This window comes from Vicugna pacos, chromosome 20, assembly GCF_048564905.1.
Source record: "Vicugna pacos chromosome 20, VicPac4, whole genome shotgun sequence".
Classification (NCBI taxonomy): domain Eukaryota; kingdom Metazoa; phylum Chordata; class Mammalia; order Artiodactyla; family Camelidae; genus Vicugna; species Vicugna pacos.
Genome location: NC_133006.1, coordinates 20,742,490 through 20,755,994, shown reverse-complemented (window position 1 = coordinate 20,755,994; position 13,505 = coordinate 20,742,490). Strand labels below are relative to the sequence as shown.

General features: G+C 51.2%; 2 protein-coding genes across 12 annotated transcripts; both read left to right on the top strand.

Moving 5' to 3' along the window:
• Positions 1-22: 22 nt before the first annotated feature.
• FANCE (FA complementation group E) lies at positions 23-10,000 on the top strand. Of its 11 annotated transcripts, none has more exons than XR_012062182.1 (10): positions 23-469; positions 2,578-3,202; positions 3,790-3,834; positions 4,127-4,195; positions 4,505-4,648; positions 5,011-5,134; positions 5,357-5,435; positions 6,627-6,689; positions 7,789-7,914; positions 9,427-10,000. XR_012062182.1 is itself a non-coding variant. In XM_072945161.1 (10 exons), the coding sequence occupies exons 1-10, from the start codon at positions 222-224 to the stop codon at positions 9,526-9,528; spliced, it is 1,629 nt and encodes a 542-aa protein (XP_072801262.1). In that variant the 5' UTR covers positions 23-221; the 3' UTR covers positions 9,529-10,000. The 11 variants fall into 11 exon arrangements, 4 of the variants coding, with proteins under 4 accessions (XP_072801262.1, XP_072801266.1, XP_072801264.1 ...); XR_012062184.1 differs by lacking the exon at positions 9,427-10,000 and adding an exon at positions 6,095-6,212 and having other exon boundaries at positions 6,296-6,689; positions 7,789-7,870; XR_012062185.1 differs by lacking the exon at positions 9,427-10,000 and adding an exon at positions 6,095-6,212 and having other exon boundaries at positions 6,623-6,689; positions 7,789-7,854.
• A 1,027-nt stretch (positions 10,001-11,027) lies between these two features.
• Positions 11,028-13,505, top strand: RPL10A (ribosomal protein L10a). Its single transcript, XM_072945166.1, has 6 exons — positions 11,028-11,108; positions 11,445-11,519; positions 11,606-11,686; positions 12,038-12,186; positions 12,830-13,002; positions 13,303-13,505. Exons 1-6 carry the CDS (start codon positions 11,104-11,106, stop codon positions 13,471-13,473), a joined length of 654 nt encoding a protein of 217 aa, XP_072801267.1. The 5' UTR covers positions 11,028-11,103; the 3' UTR covers positions 13,474-13,505.

Below are 13,505 nucleotides of genomic sequence, written 5' to 3'. Positions count from 1 at the left end.
TCGCCCCCGTGCCTCTCCGGCCGCTCCTCCCCCTCCCTTCCTTGTCCGATGCCGGACGCAAATCCGAGCACGTTCTCGAGAGCTGAGAAGGGAATGTGGCGGGCGCGCGAGGAGACTTGCTGCCGCTTTGGGGCTGGCGCTGGCGTCTTTCTCCTTCTACCGTGGTATGGGTGCTGAGTCCCGAAACCAGAGTGCGGCAGTGTGGCTTCCGGGCCCCGGGCATGGAGGCCCCGAAGGCCGTGCCCGCTCAGGCTGAGGGCGCGGAGCAGGCGCCCTGGGCGCAGCTGGAGGCCCCCGCCCGACTTCTGCTACAGGCGCTGCAGTCGGGGCCTGACGGGGCGCGGCGCGGTCTGCGGGTGCTGCGGGCGGTGACCGGCCGCGGCGGAGAGCCCTTCGGCTGGGGTCGGGTCCTCGAGGCGCTGTGCCGGGAGGAGCCCGTGGTGGAGGGCCCGGACTGCCGCCTGGAGCTGTAAGTCAGCCCACGTTCCTCCTTCCCTGCTGGTCTCGGCGGCCAGGGGCACCGCCCTTCATCTTCCACGGTCGTGTGCGGCAAGGGCTGGCTGAACATTCCTTCTCTAGATGAGAATACCGAGGCAGAGAGAGGCTACTGACTTCCCCTCAGCAAGCGGGTCCCTGCCACGCAGCCCGTGAGGAGAGGCAGCCAGCAGACCTTCGTTGACTACCTGCTGGATGCCGGCTGGTGCGGCATACCTAGACAGAAGACTCGGGCCTTTGGTTAAGTGTAAATGAATCTGTCAGTGGACTCCAGTTGATACTGGTCACTTACTTCTCTTAAAAAACTCGATCCCTTCCCTCAGTATAGGTGTACTTTATGTGTGTAAAGCGAACACGTGCGTCAAAATATGTACAGTTAGGCATACAAAAATAGAAATTTAGAAGTGGTAAATGACATTAAACATCTGATCGTGGTGGCTTTATATTATCAATTTTTCAAAGCATGATACAGATTTTAAGGCAAACCCTCTTCCCTTAAGGATGGTGTTCTTGGTAATTTCTAGTCTTTTGGATGACTTGGAACTTGCCCTCTTTATGTGGCTAAGAATTCCTACTAGGAGCAGAAGTGTCAGCTCTGACATTTTTTTTACTAGGTTGTACTTTCGTTATTGATATTCAGGTTCTTTTCAGGCATCCTTAAAAGCCATGTGTCCATTTTGTGAGGGTTTGGTTTGTTAAAGATAATACAGCATTCATACATAGATCACTTAACTATCATAGTCAACTAAAATGCAGAAAGGGAGGGAGGTGCCACCTTCAGCGTTTAGAGGGCAGAAGAGCAGACCTCCTACTCTCCTTGGATACCCCTCTCTAAGAATTGGACTGGAATATAGAAGGCCAGTCCATATATTAAACATTTCTAATAATTTATTATGTTTTAGATAAGTAGAAATATAAGTTCTAATAATTTCTTCCCACATTCCATTTCTTTCAAGAGAATTTTTAGAAGCCCCAAATTGAAGGGTATAGAAACGTTTGTCCAGCTATCTGGCTGTTTCTGGACTGAGTAAGAGAAAAGGACTTAACCTAGAGTCCTGGATAGAACTTTACTTCAGTATAATTGTTGTAATTGTTTTATTTTGTAATTCTATGTATTTTATTTTATGCATTTAAATCATTCTGGTAAGGGGGTCCACACACAAAAATTTTAAGTCCTTGAAGTAGGATCTCCCCCACTTCTTTACTCCCAGTATCCTCCACCACAAATTGACCATCTTTTTAACTTTTACTCTCCTTTTTCTCTCACTTAGTGTTTTTTTCCACATACAAAAATAGAAGTCAGGGTTGCTTTCCTCTCTCACGTATCCCAAGTGCCTCTGTGTGTGAGGAACAGCCCCGTTAAGTCATGAATGGAGGGGAGCAGAGGCATGATGGGTGATAGGCTAGATGCACCCATGACCTGCTTGCCACGCCAACAAGCGTCAGGTCACACAATATCTGGATTCATGCCTTTGTAACATTACAGACAGCTACATTGTCCTCAGCAGTCTTGCTGATCTTGGAACACTTATTCCCAGAGAGTTCATTCATTCAGTAAATGTGCACCAAGTGCCTTCTATGGGCTGGTGCTGTGCTAGGTACCAGGACACAGAGAAAGGAGACTGCCTCCATGTCTCAGGAACTCAGTTTGGTGAAAGGAACATCAGAGCTGGACTGGTGTGACCCTGTGAGCTCCAGGGGATTGCCAAGGGGAGCACAGGCCTTGCTCCCTATGCTTGCAGACTAAGCATAGCACAGCATTTGGGAGTAGTATTTTTACCTCAAGTTTGGGGAAGGGTTTTATATACATATATATGTGTATATATAAAGCAAGCATGGATCTATTATAGGGGAATTTTTGAGCTGGAATAGGTGATGTCAAAGAGCAGGGCCTACCATAGAATAGATGCTCAATGGACACTTGTTGAATGACTCCCGTGCTAGCCCCTCTCCATCCAAACTGACTTACAGCTGCTGGCTCCCAGTCTGTCCATTGCCATCTAGCCTCTAGCTCTGCCCAGTCTGCCCTGTATTCCTTTCAGCAAGATACTCTTAACTGCTTGTTCTCCCTCTGCTATCCAGGAAACCGCTGCTGCTACGATTGCCCCCATTATGCCAAAGGAATCTGATGTCTCTGCTGATGGCTGTTTGGCCATCACTGCCTGAAAGCAGTCTCCTCCCTGTACTGCAGATTGCACACCAGGACCCAAGCCCTGACCCTGATCTCTGGCTCCGGGCCCTTGGGGAATTGCTGCGAAAGGATCTGGGTGTTGGGGCCTCCACTGAGGGAGCATCCCCACTATCTGCAAGGTGCCAGAGACAACTCCAAGGCCTGTGTAGGCAGCTGGGCCAAGGGGGCAGGAAGCTGAGATGGCCCCATGCTCCAGACCCCAAAAAGGAAGAAGAGAAGGACAAGGACTCCCAGTGGCCTGGGAAACGCAGAAAGGGGCCAGAGGAAGAGTCTGCCAGTCCTGATGGGGAAAGGGCCCCCAAAAGGTTTCGGTGTTTGGAAAAGGAAGAAGAGAAAGAGGCAGGTCATCAGGAAGCAAGACCTGAACATGAATCTTTGGAGTCCCTGGCTGATGGAGGAGGTGCATCACCCATTAAGAAGCAGCCTGCCATGGGGGCTGAGCCCAGTGAGGCTGCTCCAAGTCTAGAGGATGCTAAGGGCCTACCTGAGAGTTTGGAGTTGCCCAAAGCTATCCAGGTACTAGGATGAGGAGGCTGGTTTAGAGTGACCCCTCAGGAGTGGGGGTTTATACAGGGTGAAAGCCCACTGGGATGCTATTTCCCATTTGGGATGACTAGTCCGTGGAGCAAGGGGAAGGAGGGTGGGGTGGAGGGAACGTAGTTTCTGCTCCACAGACTCTGAGGAGGGGGTGAGGAAGGGCGTTATTGGGAGTGGGAACCCTTAACCTAATGATCAATAACGTGAGGCTAAAGGGTATCAGGTAAAAGGAGAGGCTCTGAAGCCACCCCCACCACCCCATCTTATGGGAATAGGGGGAATGGTGCCAGCATCCAGCCTGTCCTTCCAGCCCAAGGCCTGGGTCTGCCCCCATTAGGATGGATGCAGAGAAGATGAGTCTATACAGATGGATTTACAGGAGCCTTGTCTAGTTTGAGTTCTTAAGCACTTTTCAAGGTTCAGGCTTCATATTCTTGGCTGTCATGAGTCATCTTTGCCTACTAGCTCCCACTGACCGGGGGCCTCCTCAGAGAGTGGTCTGGGACAGGGCTTGGGGCCACCCTATGCAGGCAGGGACTTGGCAATGACTGGGCTCTCCTCTGCAGGATCAGGTTCCCAGGATGCAGCAGCTGCTCAGGACCTTCGGGGAGGTGACTGGCCTGACCCTGCTCCCCAGAGCCCTTCTTCAACCTTCTGCCTGGACCTCAGCTGTGCCCGGGGAAGTCCCAGTGCAGTGAGGCACAGGCCATTTGGGTGAGGGGGGTGGAGAGAAGGTCCGAGGACAGTCACTGCAAAGGCTGCTTTTGGCCCAAGTTTGTTGTCTAACCTCAGATGAGTCCTTCTCTTCTAGTAGCACCTTTGGGGGGCCTCAGTCACCCACTCTGCCAGTCAAAGGGGCAGCTGAGGGCCCAGCCAGCCCTAACATGGGACTTGCCTTCCCAGGGATTGGAGGGATTGGAGGGTGCCCCACCAGTTGAGCTGCAGCTTCTCCACGAATGCAGTCCCAGCCAGGTGAGTCAGAAAGGCTGCCTGGGCCTGAGGACACATTCCCTCTCCCCAGCCTTCTTCCATTTCAGTTTGTGTTTCCCTGCCTCATGTGGGAACTTGGGGAGGGGATTTTGTTGGGTTGTTTGGTCTCTCAGGGGCAGGGGTCACCCTGAGTGGTTTCTTTTAGCCCTTGGTTCCTCCCCATAGGGCAGCTCTCCCAGCCTTTCCTGACCCTGGAGTGCCCTTGCCCCGCCCCTTCTGCCACCTGGTTGGCTTGACACAGCCCAGCAGAGTCAGACTGAGTGTCCCAGTGTCATCCCTCCTCCTTGGCAGGTGGACCTGCTGTGTGCCCAGCTGCAGCTCCCACAGCTCTCAGACGCTGGCCTTCTGCAGCTCTGCACCTGGCTGCTGGCCCTTTCCCCAGATCTCAGCCTAAGCAATGCTACTGTGCTGACCAGGAGCCTCTTTCTTGGACGGGTAGGTGCACTGGAATGCACTTGGAGTGCCAGGGACAATGAGGGAGAGAGCCTGACCCCTCAGAAGGGTAGGAGACAGGGTTCCCAGCCTTGCATCTGGCCTGTCCTGGGACATCTACCACATGACAGCTAACTCCCCTCTTGGGCCCCTGACCCTTCCGGAAGCTGAAGGAATTGGGATTTGGGATTAGGGATTTGGGACCTGGGGAACGGAGCTATATGTCCTTTCCAATGAGTGAGTCCATGTTAGTCCTAGATAAAAGATTTTTTTCCTCTGTAACGTGTCAGCATCTGAAATACGTGTCTGATAAACATTTATTGACGGGAAGAAGAAATTAATATTTTCCTTCCCATTGGTTGTAGATTCTCTCCCTTACTTCCTCAGCCTCCCGCCTGCTCACAACCGCCCTGACCGCCTTCTGTACCAAGTATACCTACGCTGTCTGCAGAGCCCTCCTTGGCCCTGTACTCCAAGCTCCAAGAACAGGTAATTCTGGAACCAGTCCCAGGCCTGGTAGCTCTTCCCTCTCTGTTCCCAGCACCTTTACCCCAGGGTGGCCCAGACAGGAGGTGAATATTCAATGAATAAAGATATCTGTTGGCTTCCTGATGATGCCCCTTTAATGAGCCAGGCATTTTGTTCCCCGCTAGCCCCATTCTTTCCTGCTGTTTTCTCCTAGACTTCTCCCCTCTGCTGTCCCCTACCCAGGTCCAGCTCAAACCGAATTACTGTGTTGCCTTATGAAGGACAAGGCCCTAGAGCCAGACATGCAGGTTCTGATGCTGGGGTGAGTACACAGGCCCTCATGCTGCCCCCACCCCCTTCTCCAAGCCCGCTCGCAGTTCTGGGACGGGAGCTGGCTGGGCATCAGACCCTGTGCCCAAAAGACGGGCAGCAGCACAGCCAACGCCCCCTGTCACTGCCCTGAACCCCATGGGCCTGTGCAAGTTGACTTCCCGTGTGCCTTCCCAAGCTCAGGGTTCCAGTCAGGTGCCCAGGGAATGCAGAGAAGACGCTGGTGCTCCTGCTCTGGAGTTCACGGCATAGCTGGAACGTGGCACAGTGGCTCAGAGCGCTGGCTTTGGAGTCAGACAGACATAGTTTACAGTCTCAGCCTTGTCTTAGATTTAAATATGTGAATTCAAACAGGTTAGTCCATCCTTCTGAGCCTCTGTTTCCACATACAAAAAATAGGGATAATATGTATTCATTCCATAGGATTTTTCTAGATATTAAGTATAAAGAACTCAGCACAGGATTTGGCACCTAGTAAGTGTTCAAAAATTGTTATTAAATTGGTGTTAAGTTTGGGTATTAAAATTGGGGAATCAAGAAACAGTCATTGGACACCAATGTGAAATAGAAAATGCTAAGTATAATGTGAGAAGGTGACAGTCTTTAAAATAATATCAACTGCCAGTTATCAAGCACTTTTCTGTGCTTTAGATTCATTACTTCAGTTAATCTTCATGCAATCCTGTGAGGTCAGTGCTGCTGTCACCTTAGAGATGGAAAAACTGAAGCTCGGAGAGGTTAAGGGACCTGGCCAGAAGTCACACAGCCAGTAAGTGAAAAAGCCTGGGATCAAACCCAAGTCTGTGCAACCAAGAAGCCACACTGTTTCCATGTGACATTCTGCCTTTCCAGACCAGCTGAGGACTGCACAGCAGAGAAGGAGGTGTAGCTGGAGAGGACCTCACTGTGAAAACAGGATGCAGTCTTTTTTTCAGGAGACCTTTATACATCATTACCAGATCCTTCACTGTCAGCTCTGGAGTACTTGGGCTGTGGCCTTCCCTGCACTGAGTATGGGCTCACCAGGTGGCCACCAGCATCAGGAGGCTCTGACTACTTCCTCTGTTGACTGAGAGTCTTGGCTGTCTCCAGGGCCTTTCCCTGCCTCGGGGCAGGAGCAGTAGATATCCAGGCGTGGGTGGGAGTCTGGGCTTTTCTCACTGGGGCTTGTGTTTGCAGACAGATCCTGGAGCTGCCGTGGAAGGAGGAGTCTTTCTTGGTGTTGCAATCACTCCTGGAGCGGCAGGTGAGCAGGCTGCGGTGCGAAGAGTGGGCAAAGAAGTGCTGCAGTGCTGTGAACGGGGGTGGGGCTCCTGGGTTTCTGACCCCTTTGGTGCAGGTAATGGAGGGGCAAGCAGGACAGCTGCCCTCCAGTAGGGTGCCCCATGACAGTGGGAGAGTCCTGGGGCTGGAAGGTTAGTAGCAGAGAGCTGACTGCATGGTGGATCCCAGCTCTGCTTCTTATGCTGTGTGGCCTTGGGGAGGGACTTTCTGATGTGTGAGTACAAATTTAATTTTATTTTTGAATAGGTAATAGATTCATATGTTCAAAAATTTTGAAAGCTTAAAAGGATATAGTGAAAAATTTCCCTCTAGCCATCCAGATTCCCCTCCCCAGGACTAATCAGTGTTACCAGTTACAGAACACTCCCAGAGATGTCTTATATAAACAAGGACACATGTTTAAATTTACTTTTCCTCTGCTTTTTACATAGATGGTAACATACCAAGGTCATTACTCTTCTGTTCTTTGCCTTTTTAATTTGACAGGATTTTTTGGCAATTTTTCCATGTCAGTACCTAAAATTCTGACTCATGTGTTTATAACTTAGGTAGTTGACCTAACCTCTTTATGTCTCAGTTTCCTTATCTGCAAAAGGGGAGCAATCATAGCACCTACCCTACAAAGTTGGGGTCAGGCTTAAATGGTGTAAGTGGTGTCATGTGCTCAGAATGGTACCAAATGCATAATAAGTGTGTACTAAATTACTGCTTTGAAGAGCTATTGTTATTATGCTGGCAGTACCCCTTGGGACCTCTCCTTACATCTTCAACCACTAAACCACGCTAGTTGTTTGGCCTTCCTTTGGTCCTAATCTGAGCCTTTGCAATTGTAGCCACTGTTTTCTGAGACTTATGTGCCGGGCTTTATGTGCATTATCTCATTTAATCCTTTTCTCAGTCTTCAGAGTTAAATATTATGAGTCCCATTTTGCAGATGTGGATACTGAGGCTTAGTTGGCTTAAGTGACCAGTCCAGGATCACCTAGTTAGGAAGTGGTAGAGTTAGAAATTGAATCTAGGGCCCTAACTTGTGCTACTGTCCCATCTCCTAATGTGTGCAGGTGGAGATGCCGCCTGAGAAGTTCAATGTGTTGATGGAGAAACTTTATAAAGAGGGGCCAGCAGCCACCATGTCAATGGCCTATGCCAAGCTCATGCTGACCGTGATGACCAAGTATCAGGCTAATGTGAGTGTTCATTTGGCCACGAGGGTTGGTCCTGCTGCTCTGAGCCTGCCAGGGGGATGTATGAATATCTGCCAGGACCTCAAGCCCAGCTGGGGAATGAGACTGCTTAGGAGATCCTTCATCCAGCCAAAACCACAGTGGGCCAAATACTACATGGGGCACTGGGGGATCAATAGTGACCATGATGCAGTCCCTGTCCTTGACTTGACCCTCTACCCTGGTGCCAGGCTAGTGAGAGGGGAGAGAGGTGATACACAGATCATTGTAATATATGGTAGGAGCCAGGTGAGAGGTGTGCACAGGGCATTTGATGACAGAGGAGGAGGGGCCAACTAAACTTTGTGGTTGGGAGCTGGGACAGGCTTTCTGACTCTTAAGGGTGCCTGTTGGTCAAGGGCTGAGATGGAGTAAAGGGCATTCCAGGTAAAAGAAATACGGTGAGCGTGAATGTCAGAGGGGATCTGCAGATAGCTGGGGCCTAAAAACTTGAGAGTGGATGGTGGTAGGAGATGAGGTTAGAGAGCTAAAATACTGAGAGCTAATACTTGCATAGCCCCTGCTATGTCCTAGGCCCCCCGTTCTAAGCCCTTTACGTATGTTAACTTGCTGGTTTATTCCGTGTTAGTCCTATGAGAAGATACTATTACTAGCTCCGTTTCATAGGTGAGGAAATTGAGACTCGGGTTAAAGTAACCTGCCCAAGGTCACACTGCCCTGCCAGGACATGGTAGCATCTTATGGAGGGCCCTACAGGTTGGGAGGAGCTTGGACTTAGTCCTGAAGGCCAGGTGTTCTTGGCTATTGGCTCTTTACCCTTCTCTGAGGAGTCACAGGCCCCTTTGATGATTTGATGAAAGCTAGACATCCTCCCAGGAAAATGAAAATATGAATGCACATCTGATGCACAATTTCAGGAGATTCCTGGATCCTCTGGAAACTCTCTGTAGATCCTGGAAGAAGGGCCTCCAGTATGAGGCATCAGGAGTTATCTTGGGGCCTTCAGCTGGAGTGACTTGGTCAGATTTGCATTCTATAAAGAAGCGTCTGGCCTTTGTAAGGAGTGGGTATTGGAGAGTGAAGATAGAGGGTAAAGACCTGTCAGGAGGTTGTAGCAACAGGTCAGGGAAGGAAAAGTGTGGCCCAGAGGGAAAGTGGCAGCCACAATGGAGTGTCTCTGAACCTCAGTCTCCTCATCTATAAAATGGGAGGGTTGTGAGGATTACATGAAGTAATGCATAGAAAGTGCTGCCACATAGTAAGCACCTAATGATTGTCAGCAGTTATTAATGTGACTGACTTAGCAATTTGTGCAGTTAGTATCTTACCCAGGGTTACCTGAATCCAAAGACCTTGCTTAACCATGGTGAGATAATGAGGTTAGATTGCTCAGGGAGTCATTGCCTCCTATTGTCCTTGTGTCCTGGATTCCTATCTTCTAACTAAACAGCCCCAGGGAAGAGGGCAGAGGGGAGGGATCAGCTGGTGAAGTCCTGACAGGATTCTTCTTTCCAGATCACTGAGATCCAGAGACTGGGCCTGGCCGCAGCCATCGAGTTCAACACCACATTCCTGAGGAAGTCCCTGCAGGCTGCCCTGAGACATCTGGCCCTCTGACCATCCACCAAGGGACCACCCTCCTGGAGCTCCCTCACCAGCTTCCTAAAGGACACTTCGGCCCTGGGCACCTCATCCTGACTCCTCATGTGGGGTAAAGGTTGAGCTTGGCCTTCCTAGGGATCACCTGCCTCTGGGCAGCAGGCTGCAGAGAGGTCATCTGGGCCTCCCAGCCAGCAGGGAGGGTCCCAGTCTTCGGGGACTGGATGAACTATATTACTAAGGGCTGCTGACTGTGAGCTCCCTCCTTGTCACTTCTCCCTCAGGCTGTGGGGACAGAAACTTTAAGGTAGGCCTCAGTAGGGTCCAACCAGACGCAGAGCGGACGAATGATACTCCAGGAGCTCTGGGGGACCTGTGTGCTCAGCACAAATCTCTTATTCTCAGGTGTATGTTAACGATCTTCTGTGTTCTTGTTTCTGACTTGAATAATAATTTATCAACAGTATTTTATTAAAAACAGGAGGCTCAATTATGTCTTATTAGAAGCAGGACCTGCCTTCGTCTTAACTGAGTATTTGTTGAAAACACACCACCACCACCACCTCTGTCCCGCCACCCCGTCAGTGGCTAGCGGCGTCTTTTTCCCTATGAAGTGTTCTGTTAAGGGAAGGTGGTAGAAGTCCCAAGTTCATTCACGTTCTGTGTGCCAGATAATGTGACACCACGCACCCCAACCCTACCAGAGCTGTCTGTTGAGCAGGGGACTCCTGAGCACTGTGGGGAGGGGGACTGAAGGTGGGAGTGATCAGCCTGGAGCTGGAGAAGGCTTTTGGGGCAGGTGGTATTTGAGGCGGGATCTGAGGGGCTCCTGGGGTTACTGTGGACAGAGCAGAGGATGGGGCCTGTTGGACAGGCAGAAGGGGTATGCAATACTGTAGGCGTGTGTTTTACATCTTCATATTTATTCCCAAAGCACTTAGCTAGGTGCCTTATTCATAGTAAACACTTAACCTGTAGATGTTACTGAGTCAACTATCAGGTGAAAGTTCATTACAGAACCTTCCCCGCTCTTCCCCACTGCAGACCCTGAGGGGCCGGAACAGCTCTTGACGTTTCCCTTCTCACAACCTCCTCGGGGGCCATGAGCCCGCGCTAGAACAAGGTGAGGCAGAGAGGTCAGGAGTAAAGCCAGCTTTTGAGAACAAGCAGGTGTGGAAGGCAGGAGGAAGCGGGGGCAGGTTTGAGCGACAAACGTGCAGGAACTGCAATACTTCTGGCGGCCGTCACAGTGCGGTGCCTAGTAGTGTAACTCCTGCAGCTTGAGCCCTGGACCCGGTCTCTTCCCTAAGAGCCTGGTAGCAGCCGGCGCGAAAGTGGGTATACTAAGTTGCCACGGGGCCCCCGTCACCGCCGCATCTCGGGTCGCCGCGCGCGGGTCTAAAGATGCAACGCGCGCCGGTGGCGCCCTCTCGCGGCCGCGGGCGGCGCCCCCCAACCCCGGGACTGAGTTGCCTGACCGTGCTCAAGAAGGAAGCCACCGGAAGTAGGTATCTCTCGCGAGAATAAGGCCCTATTTGAACGCATGCGCGAGCAGAGTTTGTCTTTTTCCCTGTTTTCGCAGAGCGAGGCATCATGAGGTGAGTGGTGCTTTCGGGTGGTATCCGCATTCATCCGCGTCAACAGGTGCTCCTGTTGGGAGGAAGACATTGCGGGTGGGGTCGGGGGTCCTTGCCCCTACTTCTCTGCGGGGCTTTTCTTTCCAGGCTTTAGCCTGCAGGCGGCCGTCAGTAGGGTTCCTCTTTCCCGGGGCTTGCATCTGGTTCTCAGGCCTAAATCGCCCCACGCGGTGTCCGGAATCCCCGGGGAGTACGTCATAGTCAGCTGCGCCGCTCGAAGCCTGCGGCTTTGGACACGCAGAGGGCTTGACCCGCTGCTCCCGGGTCCTGAGCGCTCGTTTTGCTTCTCTCTTGCAGCAGCAAGGTCTCCCGCGACACCCTGTACGAGGCGGTGCGGGAAGTCCTGCACGGGAACCAGCGCAAGCGCCGGAAGTAAGTACCCGACTCCTCGGGGAGGGCAGGCCAGGGCTGGCTTGAGGAGCCGCGGGCGGCCGGCTAACCTCCTTACTTTTTCTAAGGTTTTTGGAGACGGTGGAACTTCAGATCAGCTTGAAGAACTATGACCCTCAGAAGGACAAACGCTTCTCGGGCACCGTCAGGTTGGCACCGTTCTGACCCCACCCGGCCCTCAGTGTCCCCGTGCCTGTCTCTTCCTTTTAGGCTCCGTTTGAGCCCGAGGCGGCCAAGCACGTGCGGCACTGAAGTGCCCGGGTAGTTCAGACCCCCTGCTCCGGGCAGGCGTGGCTGGACGGACCCCCCACCCTGGGTCTTAAAACAAGAGGGGAGGCGTGGGGAGGCCTTGGCCGAGCCCGCCGGCTAGTTTGAGAAGCCAGACTAGCTGTTGGTGAATGTGGACGCTCTGGGTAAGGCTCAGTGCTGCAGCGGTTCCAGACCCCTTCACCTGCCCTTGACCCAGGGCTGGGCATGACCTTTTGTTCCCCAAAACGCAGGCTGAAGTCTACTCCCCGCCCCAAGTTCTCCGTATGTGTTCTGGGGGACCAGCAGCATTGTGATGAGGCCAAGGCTGTGGATATCCCCCACATGGACATCGAGGCTCTGAAGAAGCTTAACAAGAATAAGAAACTAGTTAAGAAGCTGGGTGAGTTTGCTTGGTGTGGTTTTGTATGGAGGGGTAGGGTAGGGCCAGTTTCTCGTGAGAGTGGTAGAATACTGGTACTTCCTGCTATTTGAATTTTAAAGTGAGGAAAAAGGTAGTCATGACAAAGGATCTGCTGTGGTTGGTTACTTGTGTTTTTTAGCCATGTGAAAATTCCATTTTGCTTTGAGGATTTAATTTGATAGGGGAAGGAAGCCAGGCAGTGAGTGGTTCTTTTCTAGAGCAAGCGAGATAAATCAAGTTGACAGGTCAGGTGCTGGTATGTTCTGCATTGGATTTCTACCTACAGCTCCAGTTCTTTCATTTTAATCTTTATCTTAAGTGATCTGAGCATTTTACAGGTAAGAAACAGATTTCCACAGTTGTCGTGTAGCTAGAAAGTAGGAAGGGCAGGGTTTGAAGCCAGTTTTAACTAATGAGTGAACATTCCCATTGCAATGTGGATTATGGGTCAGCCTGGGCTGCTGCTGTGGGTCTCCTGTGAATTTTGGGCCACTAGAAGTCCAGAGGATGAAGATAAATTGGAATGGGGAGAGGATTTAAAAGAGTTGGTGCTTAGAGAGGTGGGTAGAGTGCTGGTTAGAGGCCATTAGATAAGTGTCTAATAGCTGCTTCTCTTCACCAGCCAAGAAGTATGATGCCTTTTTGGCTTCAGAGTCTCTGATCAAGCAGATCCCAAGAATCCTGGGCCCAGGTCTGAATAAGGCTGGCAAATTCCCTTCCTTGCTGACCCACAATGAGAATATGGTGGCCAAAGTTGATGAAGTGAAGTCCACGATCAAGTTCCAAATGAAGAAGGTGAGGAGGTTGTATAGGTTAAGCAGTAGTGGTGATAGTGGCTGGGCCCTGAAGTGTACCCACATTTTCTAAATGGGTGTTCTGGTTTGCATTTCTGTGAGTATTCAGAACTTGTGATAGTCATCATAACAGGATTGAAGCTTTCCAAAAAGCTCTGATCTTGGTCTAGGGCCAAAAAGCACTACTGCTCACTAGGTCACTGGCGGGGATGGATGGGCCACATGGCTTGTAGATGGGCCCACCCCCTCATGATCTCTTGCATCAAACCACTAACCTGATCTGACTGTCCTCTCCCCATAGGTGCTGTGTCTGGCAGTGGCTGTTGGCCATGTGAAAATGACAGATGATGAGCTTGTGTACAACATCCACTTAGCTGTCAATTTCCTGGTGTCATTGCTCAAGAAAAATTGGCAGAATGTCCGGGCTTTGTACATTAAAAGCACCATGGGCAAGCCCCAGCGCCTATACTAAGGCACAGCTTAATAAACCAGCTGCCACCATTA

Bases quoted from the DNA above. Each gene is read 5' to 3' on its own strand.
- FANCE (XM_072945161.1), top strand. From the start codon at position 222: ATGGAGGCCCCGAAGGCCGTGCCCGCTCAGGCTGAGGGCGCGGAGCAG. The intron at 5,135-5,356 runs GTAATTCTGGAA...TCCCCTACCCAG, and splicing joins ACTCCAAGCTCCAAGAACAG to GTCCAGCTCAAACCGAATTA. The intron at 6,690-7,788 runs GTGAGCAGGCTG...TAATGTGTGCAG, and splicing joins AATCACTCCTGGAGCGGCAG to GTGGAGATGCCGCCTGAGAA.
- RPL10A (XM_072945166.1), top strand. The intron at 11,687-12,037 runs GTTGGCACCGTT...CCCAAAACGCAG, and splicing joins CGCTTCTCGGGCACCGTCAG to GCTGAAGTCTACTCCCCGCC. The intron at 12,187-12,829 runs GTGAGTTTGCTT...TCTCTTCACCAG, and splicing joins GAAACTAGTTAAGAAGCTGG to CCAAGAAGTATGATGCCTTT.